The sequence below is a fragment of the Saccopteryx leptura genome, chromosome 5 (assembly GCF_036850995.1).
Source record: "Saccopteryx leptura isolate mSacLep1 chromosome 5, mSacLep1_pri_phased_curated, whole genome shotgun sequence".
Lineage (NCBI taxonomy): Eukaryota > Metazoa > Chordata > Mammalia > Chiroptera > Emballonuridae > Saccopteryx > Saccopteryx leptura.
Window position 1 is genome coordinate 27,896,699 of NC_089507.1, and position 12,721 is coordinate 27,909,419.

Consider the following 12,721-nt stretch of genomic DNA (forward strand, 5'->3'; position numbering starts at 1 on the left):
TTGGGTGAAAAGAGGGAAATCAGCCCTATAAAAGGGGATGCCTGATTGGGCTGTTGCAGCAAAGGTTGGAGCTGTCCCACGGGTAAGGGTGTTTGTGTCTATGATACACCTGGAACACAGTTTGCTCATACTCACAATTGCAGAACTCAGAATCACTGTTTCTAAAATTATATATCCCTTTTACATAAAAATACATACATGTAAATATACATATATATTTACAAGAATAGGTTCATAGTATGCATGTACTCTTCTAAGCTTCCCCTATCCTCGATTTAAGATTGGGCTATGGCCTTCCCTTCCACGTCAACGAATTGGCTGTACAGAATTTTTAATGGCTACAGTACACCGGACTGGAATTACTTTAGTTTACTTCGCCAACGCTTTATTGTAGGACGGGTTGTCTCTGGTTTTCCCTGGCATCAACAACCACAATAAACACTTTTGCACATTTGACTGTTCACTTAGGACAGATTCACAGATGTGGAACTCCTGGGCCAAAGCTAATGCATTTGAAATTTGATCCACGTTTCCAAATTGACCTAGAAAGTGCTTTTGTTTGGTTGCACCGTTGGTTTTAAATCAGATTACACTCCCACAGACAGGGTAAAAGAACGCTGTTTAACGCACAATCGGCAGATCTCAAACTCTGGCTGAACTTGAGCGACCCCTTCCTCGTCTAAGTGTCTGCGGGCTTTTCAGGGCACTTCTAAAGGAAGGAAAGGGATCCGGTGAATCCGGAGCCGCGTCCCGAATGGGATGGGCGCCCCTCTGGCCCTCACCACCAGCGCAGAGCTGGAAAAGCCGTCTCCCCCGCAGGGTCAGAAGCGCAAGTGGGACCCTCCCAGCCCGAGGGAAAGGGTGCCGGGGAGCCCCCTCGCTCCAGGGCTGGGGCGGGGCGCACGCGGGGCGGGGCCCGGCCTAGCCGGCCGCGGGGCGGGGCAATCGGCCCCGTGTCCCCCTCCAGGCCCGCCCTCTGGCCGCGTCCCCGCCGGCCCTGCCGACGTGGCGGGGCGGGACCCGCCCGCCCGGCGCTCCCGCGCGCACTCGGCCGCCTGAGCGGTAAGAGCCCGGGGTACGCACTTTTGGTCCCCGTCCCCTTCCCCCGGGCGGGGGGCGGGGGACAGCGGGGTGGTGGGGAGACGCCGCAGTCGCTCCTGGTCCTGGCCCTGGCATCCCGCCCGCTTCGTTACTGAGAAACCTTCGGCAGGGACTTGTCACCGGGCGCGGCCCCGGGAGGACCGGGCTTGGGACTGAATGAAGGTCTGGGGAGGCGCGGCGGCGCGGCCGAGGGCCCTGCGTGGGTGGGTGCGGGCGTGTGAGTGTGTGTGTGTGAGTGTGTGTCGCTCCGGGTCCACGCTCATGCACACACCCACACGCCCGCACTCCGGGTCTGCACCCTCGGCCCGCAGGAACCTCCGCGGAGCCTGCCTTGAGCTCCCGATGTATCCAGTCCCAGCACCAAGCAAGACTGAAAAAGTTTCCCCATTGTCCCGGGTCGGAGTCAGAGGAAGGCTGCAGGGTCCAGGGAGCCAGGGGCGCAGAGGCCTCCCTCCTGGGGTTCGCCTGCCGTTGGATATAGAAAACCGAGCGCAGGGCCTTGACCCCCCCACCCCCACCTACCCGAGCTCATCATCCCTCCCCCTGCAGGCCCACGCCCTGCCTTCCACCCCAGCCAGCATCCTAAGCTGGCACCACCTCGATTCACAGCCCCCTGATTGAGTCCAGCTCTCTAGTCCTGCCCCACTCACCCAGTCTTCTGTGTTTTCCCCTGGAATCTGGTGAGTATTTCCAGCCCTCTCCAATCAGGCACCTGAGCTTCATTGCCTTTTCCTAGTAGAAAGATATCTCTGTATAGGCTTGTGAGGGCCATACTGTGCCCTGCTGAACCCTGCAGTTACCATCCTAAACATCTTGAGGGATACAAACAGGTGGCCTTTTAAAAATCAATGTCTCTTGAACTCCAGAAAACCTCAGCCAACCTGGGGAAATGAGGGATGGAACCAGCTTTCTCCTCAGAGGCCTCTTTCTGCCCTCATTTCTTCTGGTGGCCTTTTTCCTGCCTCTCTTATATTGATTCCATGCTCTCTCCTCCTTTCCTTCATCAGAATCTGAACTCAGGAAAGAATCTCATCAACTCCTCACATTGCAAGCTGTAAGCAAAAGAATGAACCTTTCAGGGTGGAATTTGAGGCACACATGAGCCAGTGCAGAAGGAATCAGAGTGGGTGGGGGCCTGCCTGAGTCTCAGGGATTCAGTCCATATAAGTAGTCTTTTATTTATAAGACCAGCCTAAATCAAACCTTGTTTCTCTTTCATCAGTACCAAACAATATATTTCCATTCAGTAAATATTTGAGGGTAATAAACCAAACTAGGTGCTTGTGTGTCACGGTCCTAGAGGAGACAATGGCATAGGAACAAATACCCCTGATAAGTGCAATGGAAGTAAACTAAATTGCAAAACGTACTGCGAAAAGATCATGGAAGAGGCAGCAATTCATTCTTTGAAGGGCACAGGACAAAGACTATACTTTTAGGGATCATTTCTATAGTTTGAGGGCGCAGGACAAATTAAGGAAAATTTCAGAGTAAAAAGTGACATCAGGCACTGAGAAACAAATAGGAGTTTGCCAGGCAGTAGGAGGCAGGGAAGCCTGGGCAGAGGAACCGGCTTAATCAAAGGCAAGGAGGTGGGAAGGTTTATGAGTTGGTTGGGCTCCCCAGTGGAAAGCCTAGTGTGGCAAGAGTATAGGGTGTGTTGAGAGTTGCAGGAGGCAGAGAGAGAGATTGGAACTGGGTTATAAAGAGGCCACAGATGCTGTGCTAAGATGTTTAGGCCTAATGGTTTCTAAGCCAGAAAACAAATAGTTCCCATGTATGTTTCAGAAAAATACGTGACAGACACATGGGGTCTAGACTGGGGCCTGGGTCTGTGTCCTTGTCAAGTTCCATAGGAACTCTTACAGACTGACTAAAATCTCTCATCCAGAGTCTTTGTGCCTGGTTCTTTACTGACCAGCACTTTTTTTTTTTTAATTGGGGGGAAGTGATTTCACACAGGGCATTGTGTTACCAAATTCTTATTTTGCCAAATGAAGCTATTAAAAAAAAAAATCCATCCACTACACCATTTCATAAAAATGAAAGACATTTTAATACCAAGAAAAGTGTGAAGGCTAAACATGCAAGATGAAGGTAGTCCTTTACATTTAATAAATAGATTGGTGAAAAACTCACTATCTTGTCCTCATTTTTCTCTGTCATCATGGACTGGTCCCAGCCTGCAGTCTGGTGTTTGAGAACCAAGTATTCAGAGCTTCTTGTCCATCCTTACTTTACAGAGGAGGAAGTGAGGGAGGCTGTACTCCCACAGGGGGACAGTGGGGCCACGACACAGCTCTTTCCACCTCCGAATACCATCCCTCCCACCCTCGCTATTCCACACAGACATCCATCCTGCATATCTAGAATTCATTTCTCATGCCAGACATTTGCATCCCATCATGCCTAAGTAACCATATCAAAGCCATTTTCACGGTTCTCCCTTGCACGAGGTCAGTCTAGGTCATCTTTCCCTTTTTTGATACGCTGTTTTGCGTCATCATTTAACTCATTCGATTGTGTTAGCTAAATCATGTCCTGGGCCTTCACTGACCAGGAATAGAATATAAACATAATACTCATTTTTTCTGAAGGCTAGTACTCTTTTAAAATTATTTTTAGAATTATGATACTGCCACTCCAATACCTAGCATAGTTCTGGGAGCATTTTAAGTAATGACTGAATTTACTAGTGAAAAACTGAAGTTATTCCCAGCCCACAAAGGCTTCTTTATATGCGGCCCTTCCTCTGCTTGGAGTTGACTGAAGAAGCCTCCTTGTTTCTATGGGTTGAATCTCCCTAGCATCAAAGCCACACACTTAGCTGCAGTGACCAGTGTTCCAGACCAGAAATCAGGAGAGATTTCAAAGTCTGACCGCCTGTGGGGCACCCAGGCAGAGATGGAGGCCGTCCCAGGAGACAGCATGTGTCAGGGCGATAGTCCTGGTGGACTCCCACAGGAACCGCTCACACACAGCTGAGTATTTAGAACACACAGTTTTTGATGGTTTCAGGCAAAAGGACACCATCTTAGAAAGGATTACACCTCTCCTGTCGTAATAACACCAAAAGTAAATAAAGGTCTACCAAAACAGACAAAAAATATCTCGCTTGTTTTGGTTTTGGTTTAGGGGGAAATGTAGACCTGTAATAGGTAGAAGTTAAAATAAATTAGTGATAAGTACAGTTGGAAGTTAAAGTAGGGCTGAATATTATAGTTACCGTTTTTACTATATAAACCAGGGGTCCCCAAACTGCGGCCCGTGGGCCGCATGTGGCCTCCTAAGGCCATTTATCCGGCCCCCTCCGCACTTCCGGAAGGGCCACCTCTTTTATTGGTGGTCAGTGAGAGGAGCACAGGATGCAGTATGTGGAGTACTGTATGTGGCAGCGCCGCAAAGCGCTGCCTTGCTCACATACAGTACTATTTCCGGTGATGCGGGACGCATGTGTCACGGCTCTGGAAGCGTGTCATATCACTTGTTACGCCTAGCAGTGACAAATATGGAACTGGACATTGACCATCTCATTAGCCAAAAGCAGGCCCATAGTTCCCATTGAAATACTGGTCAGTTTGTTGATCTAAATTTACTTGTTCTTTATTTTAAATATTGTATTTGTTCCCATTTTGTTTTTTTACTTTAAAATAAGATATATGCAGTGTGCATAGGGATTTGTTCATAGTTTTTTTTTTGTTTGTTTGTTTGTTTTTACAGAGGCAGAGATAGACAGGGACAGACAGACAGGAACGGAGAGAGATGAGAAGCATCAATCATCAGTTTCTCGTTGTGCGTGGTGACTTCTTAGTTGTTCATTGATTGCTTTCTCACATGTGCCTTGACCGTGGGCCTTCAGCAGACCAAGTAACCCCCTGCTGGAGCCAGCGACCTTGGGTTCAAGCTGGTGAACTCTTTGCTCAAGCCAGATGAGCCCGCGCTCAAGCTGGCGACCTCGGGGTCTCAAACCTGGGTCCTTTTGCATCCCAGTCCGACGCTCTATCCACTGCACCACCACCTGGTCAGGCCATAGTTTTTTTTATAGTCTGGCCCTCCAATGGTCTGAGCGACTGTGAACTGGCCCCCTGTGTAAAAAGTTTGGGGACCCCTGCTATAAACAGATGTAAAAATGTAGTCTTTCTGAAATCTATAAGTTGTCCCTAAGTATTTTTTAGCAGTATTAGTTCAACACTGTACAGCCAACTTCTTGGGTATTTCTGAAGCAGTGGCTTCGTGTTGCTGGTTGAAGGCAGACCAGCCACAGAGAAAAGAGGTTTTGCTGCAGCAGTTTTTCTAGAATCGAGGTGAACTGACCTAAGGCTCTTTGACACTTGGAGGTGGGTGGCGGCTGTAGGTTTCCTCCCAGTGCAACCTCCCTACCAAGGGTGATATTACCACGATATTCTCGCCAGAGTTCTGCTGCTCATTTGCACGTATACTAGCAGCTGGGTTCAGTTATATGATGGCTTGTTCCTGTGAGGTTGGTGAGTCCTGTCTCTGTCCTTTTAGGCCTCTGGGGAGGACTCTGGTCACCTTATCAGCTTCAGGTTTTGGTGTTTTCCTGCAATCAGTTAGGAAAACAAGAAAAATTCTGCTCTCAGATAGCTGCTGGGCTCAATGTCTAAATCCCTGGTAATGGAAGGGCAGAAAAAACCTGTACATTATTTCTTGCCAGTCCACATACCTCAAGTCCCATCGCCATTTCATCAGTGAAAATGATTTCTAGTATCCCTTCTGTTAATTAGCACACCCCGGAGTACCGACCTGTCTGAGAGGGTGAAAGTTGAACCCTCTCAAGAGGTGGACTTTCAATTACAGATATTGAAATGCTAACTAAAGACCTCTGGAGAGCATATTCCTGAATAGGGCACTTCAGATGTTAACCAGCCACCACCAGGCGGTAATGACAACCCACACACCTGTCACTTGGTGTGTGCTGAAGTATTTTAGTATTATGAATGGTATCATAACACGTTTAGGGCAAAGCAGACACAACAAAGTGTCCATCATGCTTTTTATTTTCCCACGAACGTCTATCACAGCCAGGTTTATGTTCCTGCTTATGGAAAATTGAAATAGTTTGGAGCTTCTTAATAATCCTAATTAATAATAAGGATTTTCAAATTATCTTACAAAGATCTTTCAAATTACCTTACAGTGTCTATGATCAGCTATTGATGAACCAAAAATGGGATAAAAGTGATGTCTCAGCATCATTTACTCATAGACCATTCTATACCCCTGCCCCTAGGACCCCACTGAGGATAGGATAAATCAGGACAGAGAACTCTTTAGGCCATGACAATCAAACAGTGTCCTTAGGCCATCAGTCAGCACACTAGACGTTTTCTGTATAGGGCCAGATAGGAAATATTCTAGTCTTTGTGACTGTGGACCATATGGTCTCTGTCACAACTATTCAACTCTGTTGTTGCAGTGCTAGAGAAGCCACAGACAGTACATAAACAAATGAGTGTGTCTGTGTTCCAATAAAACTTTATTTACCAAAACAGATGGAGGGCAAGATTTAACCAGCAAGCTATAGTTTGCCAACCTCCATCCTAAGCCAATCCTGACACGGTTTTCACAAAGATTTTGTTTCCAAATGACGACAGCTTTTCAAGTACCCTCTTTCAGTCCCACTCCCCTCCCATGAACCACAAGAACTACCCTTTTCTGCACAGTGGCCTTGTATCGTTCTTTACTGTTTCAAGTAGGCATTGACCACACTCATTGACAGACCATCTCCAACCTTGAATAGCCTGGGTACTTGAGGAAGTCTGAGTGCCACACAGACTTTTGACACACAAAAGTTAAGAAGAAGACCTGGTGTTAATAATAAGACAACAGGTTTCCTTTGGACAGTAAGAGATGTCCAACCGGCCATTAGAACTACTTATCCAGAGGTCGAGTTTCTTTATAACAGCATTATTAAGATATAACACTAGATAGTGTGTATATATATATATATATATATATATATATATATATATATATATATACTTAGTATATTAAGATGTAATTTATATACCATAAAATTCACATACTGCAAAATTCACTTTTAAAGTATACAGTTCAGTGGTTTTTAGTATATTCACACCATTGTACAGCCATTATCACTATCTAACTTCAGACCATTTTCATCATTCGAGATAGAAATCTGAGCCCATTAGCAGTCACTCCTCATTCGCCTTTCCTTCAGCCTCTGGAAACCACTAATTTACTTTCTGTCCCTATGGACTGGAGGTAGACATTTGAGACTCACAACAAGAAAGTGATATAAAACAGGAATGTGATTGACCAAGGGGGAGAATGTAGCAGGAAAAGGAAATAGTCAGACAACAGCTATTTGAGGGAACAAGTGGGTTAGTGTGTGCACTTGAGTTCTTTCTAAGTCTATACCACCAGGTGGCCAGTCTGTTAAATAGCTTTTGACATACATGGTTTTAAGAGCAACATGAGATTTGACCAATTGGTAAACACCGAGGTCAACAAAAATACCTATGGATTGGCCTGACACTTGGCTTCTTGTGTAGTGAGAACACTGTGTTCATTTTATCTAAAAATAATTATTGTCTTGAACTAGCCTCTAGATCTGTGCTCTCCAGTAAGGTAGCCACTAGCCATTTATACCAATGTAAAATTAATTTTAAATTATTTAAAACTAAATAAACTTTAACATTTATTAAATAAAATTAAAACTTTTAATGTGGCACTAGCCACATTTCACATTCTCAACAGCCACATGTGGCTGTTAGCTACCACAATGGACAGTGCAGATATAAAACATTTTCATCATCACAGAAAGTTCTGTTGAACAGCACTGTTTTATATCATATCTATGTGATAATGAGTTTTCTGCTTTGTAGGTTGTTTCATAAGGGCTACATTCTTCATTTGGCTTTAATACATCACTTCTTTGCTTCCCATTTTATCCTCATGTATCCCTGTCCAAACTGTTGTCCAAGCAGAGCCCAGGCCTTCAACAGCTGGTACCCAACAAAGCACACTTATGTGTATGTGTGCCTCTTTCTCAGTGTGAATCTCTGACAACATGGCATAGCTAAATGTCAAGTATCTTTTGATAAGCTCTTGGATATTTTCTATGCTTATTTTCTTTATTGCTACAAATATAATTAATAAAGTCATACTAAATAAATAATTTCACAGAAACGAATGGTGCTCCTGGTTACCATATGCATATCCCTGCATACCGAGCACGAGATCCATGAAAGGTTAAAGCTAGCAGTGTAGGTTTTATTAGTTTCCTATTGCTGCTGTAACAAATTATCACAACCTTAGTGGCTTATAGCAACACAAATTTATATTCTCTTACAGTTCTGAGGTCAGAAGTCAAAAATCAGTTTCATTGGGCTAATGTCAGAGTGTTGGTAGGGCCGGTAATCTCCTGAAAGGAGAACGGTTTCTTCAGTGTTTTCAGCTTCTGGTAGTCACCTGTATTCCTTGGTTTGTGGCCCCCTCCTTGGTCTTCAAAGTGTATCACTCCAATCTACAATCTCTGCATCTGTCATCACATCACCTTTTCCTCTTTGGTTATCAAATCTCCCTCTGCCTCTCTAATAAGGACACTTGGGACTTCATTAAGGACCCACCCAGATAATCCAAGATAATCTCCCCATTTTAAGATCCTTAATTTGCCTGACCAGGCGGTGGTGCAGTGGATAGACCGTCAGACTGGGATGCCAAGAACCCAAGGTTCGAGATTCCAAAGTCACCAGCTTGAGCGCGGGCTCATCTGGTTTGAGCAAAAGCTCACCAGCTTGGACCACCCAAGGTCGCTGGCTCGAGCAAGGGGTTTCTCAGTCTGCTGAAGGCCCGCGGTCAAGGCACATATGAGAAAGCAATCAATGAACAACTAAGGTGTCACAATGCGCAATGAAAAACTAATGATTGATGCTTCTCATCTCTCTGTTCCTGTCTGTCTGTCCCTGTCTATTCCTCTCTCTGACTCTGTCTCTGTTTCTGTAAAAAAAAGAAAAAAAAAAAAAGATTCTTAATTTGATCACACCTGCAAAGTTCTTTTTGCCGTATAAAGTAATATTTACAGATTCCAGGGATTAGAATATGAATATTTTTGGAATATTGATTCAGTCTACCCAAAGGTTACATAAAGTTACTTATTGGTTAAAAACATTCTACCCCAGCAGCCTTAATACATTGTTGACTGCTCACAAGTTAACTCATGTTTGCACTTCCATTAGCTATTTCAATGTTTGAAACTCAGGGTAATATAGGATTATTGTATTAGTGACTCTTCGCCCTGAGGGTTGAAGTTCGAAAAACAGCACACCGTTCTATATTCTCGTGCGGGCTCCTTTTCTTCCCACTCCTCCAGGCGTGAGACAGCAAAATCGAAGGTACGGTAAACAAAAATAAGCACAGTGTCGAGCCATCTAAACTTGGACTCTCTTCTAACCACTCGCAGTTTGAACGTACATATCAAGGATATTGTAAAATCTTTCTTCGTCGTGTTCAATCCAACTAGAACGTGGAAAGTGTGTGTTTCAAAAGGAAAGTGCAGCGAAACCAGATACATTTTGTAAAACATGTTGTGTACCTTTACACGTAGGTGATTGCTATACAGTATACCACACCAAAAAAGATTACTAAAATATATAATATGTATAAAATATAATATGTAGCAGATATGTACAAGGTTTCATTTAAATTTATTATGTATAAATAAAGTATACTGAAGTCTATTTAGATTGTTTCACTTTTATACTCAATTCCAAAAAAAGAGCCGGTGACATGAGATAACTTCCTCAGAAAATTGCCGGTCAACAATGTGTTAATTTAATTATCCAGAGATTTGAATGAAAGTTTAACAATTCAGATTAAAGCAGAAGGTCTTTATTTGTTATCCTTTTGACAGATAATAAAATGTCTGATGATGCCGGTGACACTGTAGCCACTGAAGACAAAGGAGAAATAACCGAGATGCCCAATACTGATTCTTTACCCGAAGATGCAGAAGGGCACTGTGATTCAACTACGATTTCCAATGAGCCAACACTTGCTGAACCCAAAGCAGAGGTGCATGAAAATGCAGCTGTTCAAGGTGCAGAGACGGGGCACCCTGGGCATCCCAGAGACACCAGTCCCGGGGAGGGGGAGCCCCCCCGCAATGGAGAAGTGGCTGGAGACGCGCTTGCCGAATGCATTGACGCCGTCAGCCTGGAGGCAGAACTTGGATCCGAAATACCTCTGAAAGAACAGAATAGTCCGGTAGGAGTGGTTCATTCGATTCAGTTCAACCTAAGTTCTTACTGATACCAACCAGACACACAGATTTGTGCCACGCCCTGCGGGTGGGGGATAGAGGTTCAGAATATACTGTGATATCACCCCTGTCATCAAAAATGTGTTGTGTGGTGAGAAAAGGCAAATATGAGAATAGCTGGTCATTATAATATCTGTATTTTGGTAATTGTGTTAATAATAATAACAGCCACCAATAATTAGGTACACCCTCTGTGCCAGGCACTCCGCTAGCCACTTTATATGTATGTCATTTACTCCATACTACAGTTCTTTGAGGTGCTAAGCTGGAACATTATTAACCTCAGTTTATCGGCAAAGCGAGAGATTTTAAACAACCCAGTAAGATATTAAGCTACTCAGGAGTAAAATGGAAAATACTGTAGTGTTGAACATGAGCCCAAATTATTAATGCACCTGATTCCACCCTAAACAGGTCAGTGTTTCTTTGACGTCACTTATATTTGAATGCACATGTACAAATCCACTGTGGAGATATTAGACATTTGGATACTTTGTTATCATCATACACCTTCCCGCCTTCCAGGGGACCAGAGGCAGAATAGGTTCTGTGCCTGCCTCTGTCTCTCTGGAGGAAAAGATAGACGACTGTCTTCCCATGTGGTACCTCGTGCCACACCTACACAGCCATTGAGCTGGGTTTTGTGGGCATCTCACCTCCGTCCTCCGTCCGTGCAGGGACTGGCGGGGATGGGGAGGCACACAGCATGAAGGGAGAGGCAGGCAGCTCTCCTCCAGTCCTGCCCTCTGGACTTACGGTACAGGCTGGGGAGCTGGGCGTCCCTCAGCCAGCCCCAGCCCGGCTCGTCCGGGAGCTGGGCGTCCCTCAGCCAGCCCCAGCCCGGCTCGTCCGGGAGCTGGGCGTCCCTCAGCCAGCCCCAGCCCAGCTCGTCCGTCCGGGGAGCATGCCACCTCCGGTCACCTCCTCGAAGGGACTCTGCTGCATGCCATGAGGGAGGGGAACTCAACAGGAGACCGAGGGCCTGGACTCTCGTCCTCCAACTTATCAGTAAGTCTGTTAATTTGGGCAAGACACCTAATTTCTCGGTGCCTCCGTTTTTTCCTCCATAAAATTAAAAATTTGTACATGGAGACCAGTAGATATCCTTCTGACTAATGTTTTATGATTCTTTTATTCAAAATCAACTTTTGAAATTTTTAAAATTTTTCAATTACAGTTTACATTCAGTATTATTCTGTATTAGTTTCAGGTGTACAGCATAGTGGTTAGACAATCATACAATTTACAAAGTGTCCCCCCCCCCGATATTTTCAGTACCCACCTGACATCATACATGGTTTTTACAATATTACTCTCACCCCTGTATTTTACTTTATGTGACTGTTTTGTAACTGCCAATCTGTTCTTCTCAATTCCTTGACCTTTCTCACCCAGTCCCCCAAAATCAGTTTCTTAGTTTCCTTAGAACTGTTCTAAGACAGAGATGGGCTTTCTCGGGAAGGAGGGTGTTTTCCATGACTGGAGATGTTTAAAGAAAACCAAACAGTTATTTTACAAGCTGGGAGTTAGGATCAGATATGGTCAACATAAACACACAATTTTGTTTTGCCTTCGGGTATTAGGAACTCCGAGACCAGAGGTTCCCGACTCTAGCTGAACATTTCAACCCCTGGGAAGCTTTAAAACATACTGAGGCCGGGGTCTGTGCTAGTCTGGGCTCTCCATGGAAACAGAACCCATAGGATCATCTTGATTTCTTATACCTAAAAAAACCTATACACCTGACTCTGAAACCTGTTTTCACTCCACACTATCCCTCTGTTGTGGGGAGCATTGGTTCCCAATTTTTATTACAAGTGCTACTGTTAATAAATACCTTTGTCCATTAGGAAAAATATACCTTAGCCCCACCATTCTGACCTGAGATGGTTTAAAGAAACTACACAAGTTCCACTAATCCAAAATGTATATTCTCCTGATGCCTAGGTTATACATTTCAATTTCAGACTTCTAATAATTATAATAAGATTGTTTATAAAGGTAGCACAATAAAAAGTCTGTAGGCTGCTATACATCTGCCTTCTTAAATTGTTTGAGCTAAGAGAATAGATCCTGCTTTTGAAAGCACTTTATAAACCTCCTTGATGCTACAAGGATGAGCTGGTAGGCAGAGATACCCCCCTCCTCTCCCTGCATACCACTGTCAGCTTCCAAGGACTTCGTAAAGGTGAGCATTTCCTCATACTGAAGTATAACAGTATCAGGACGGAAATGCAGATATTGGCCACAGAGTTAGGACCACGGCTCTGGGTGTATGTGGGTGGTATTGCCCCCAGCAGCTGAGCTAGAACCAAG

At 44.7% G+C, this 12,721-nt stretch overlaps 1 protein-coding gene across 3 annotated transcripts in view; it reads left to right on the forward strand.

Annotated features, from left to right (window-relative positions):
* Nucleotides 1–979: 979 nt before the first annotated feature.
* FAM114A1 (family with sequence similarity 114 member A1) overlaps nt 980–12,721 on the forward strand; it is a 70,103-nt gene continuing 58,361 nt past the window's right edge. Inside the window, exons 1-2 of one of the 3 annotated variants that reach the window (XM_066384889.1) lie at nt 980–1,062; nt 9,998–10,350. In XM_066384889.1, the coding sequence (XP_066240986.1) occupies nt 10,006–10,350 (345 nt within the window). In that variant the 5' untranslated portion in view covers nt 980–1,062; nt 9,998–10,005. Of the gene's footprint in view, nt 1,076–1,726; nt 1,782–9,997; nt 10,351–12,721 lie in introns of those variants that run through there. The other 2 variants (XM_066384890.1, XM_066384891.1) reach the window with 2 other exon arrangements.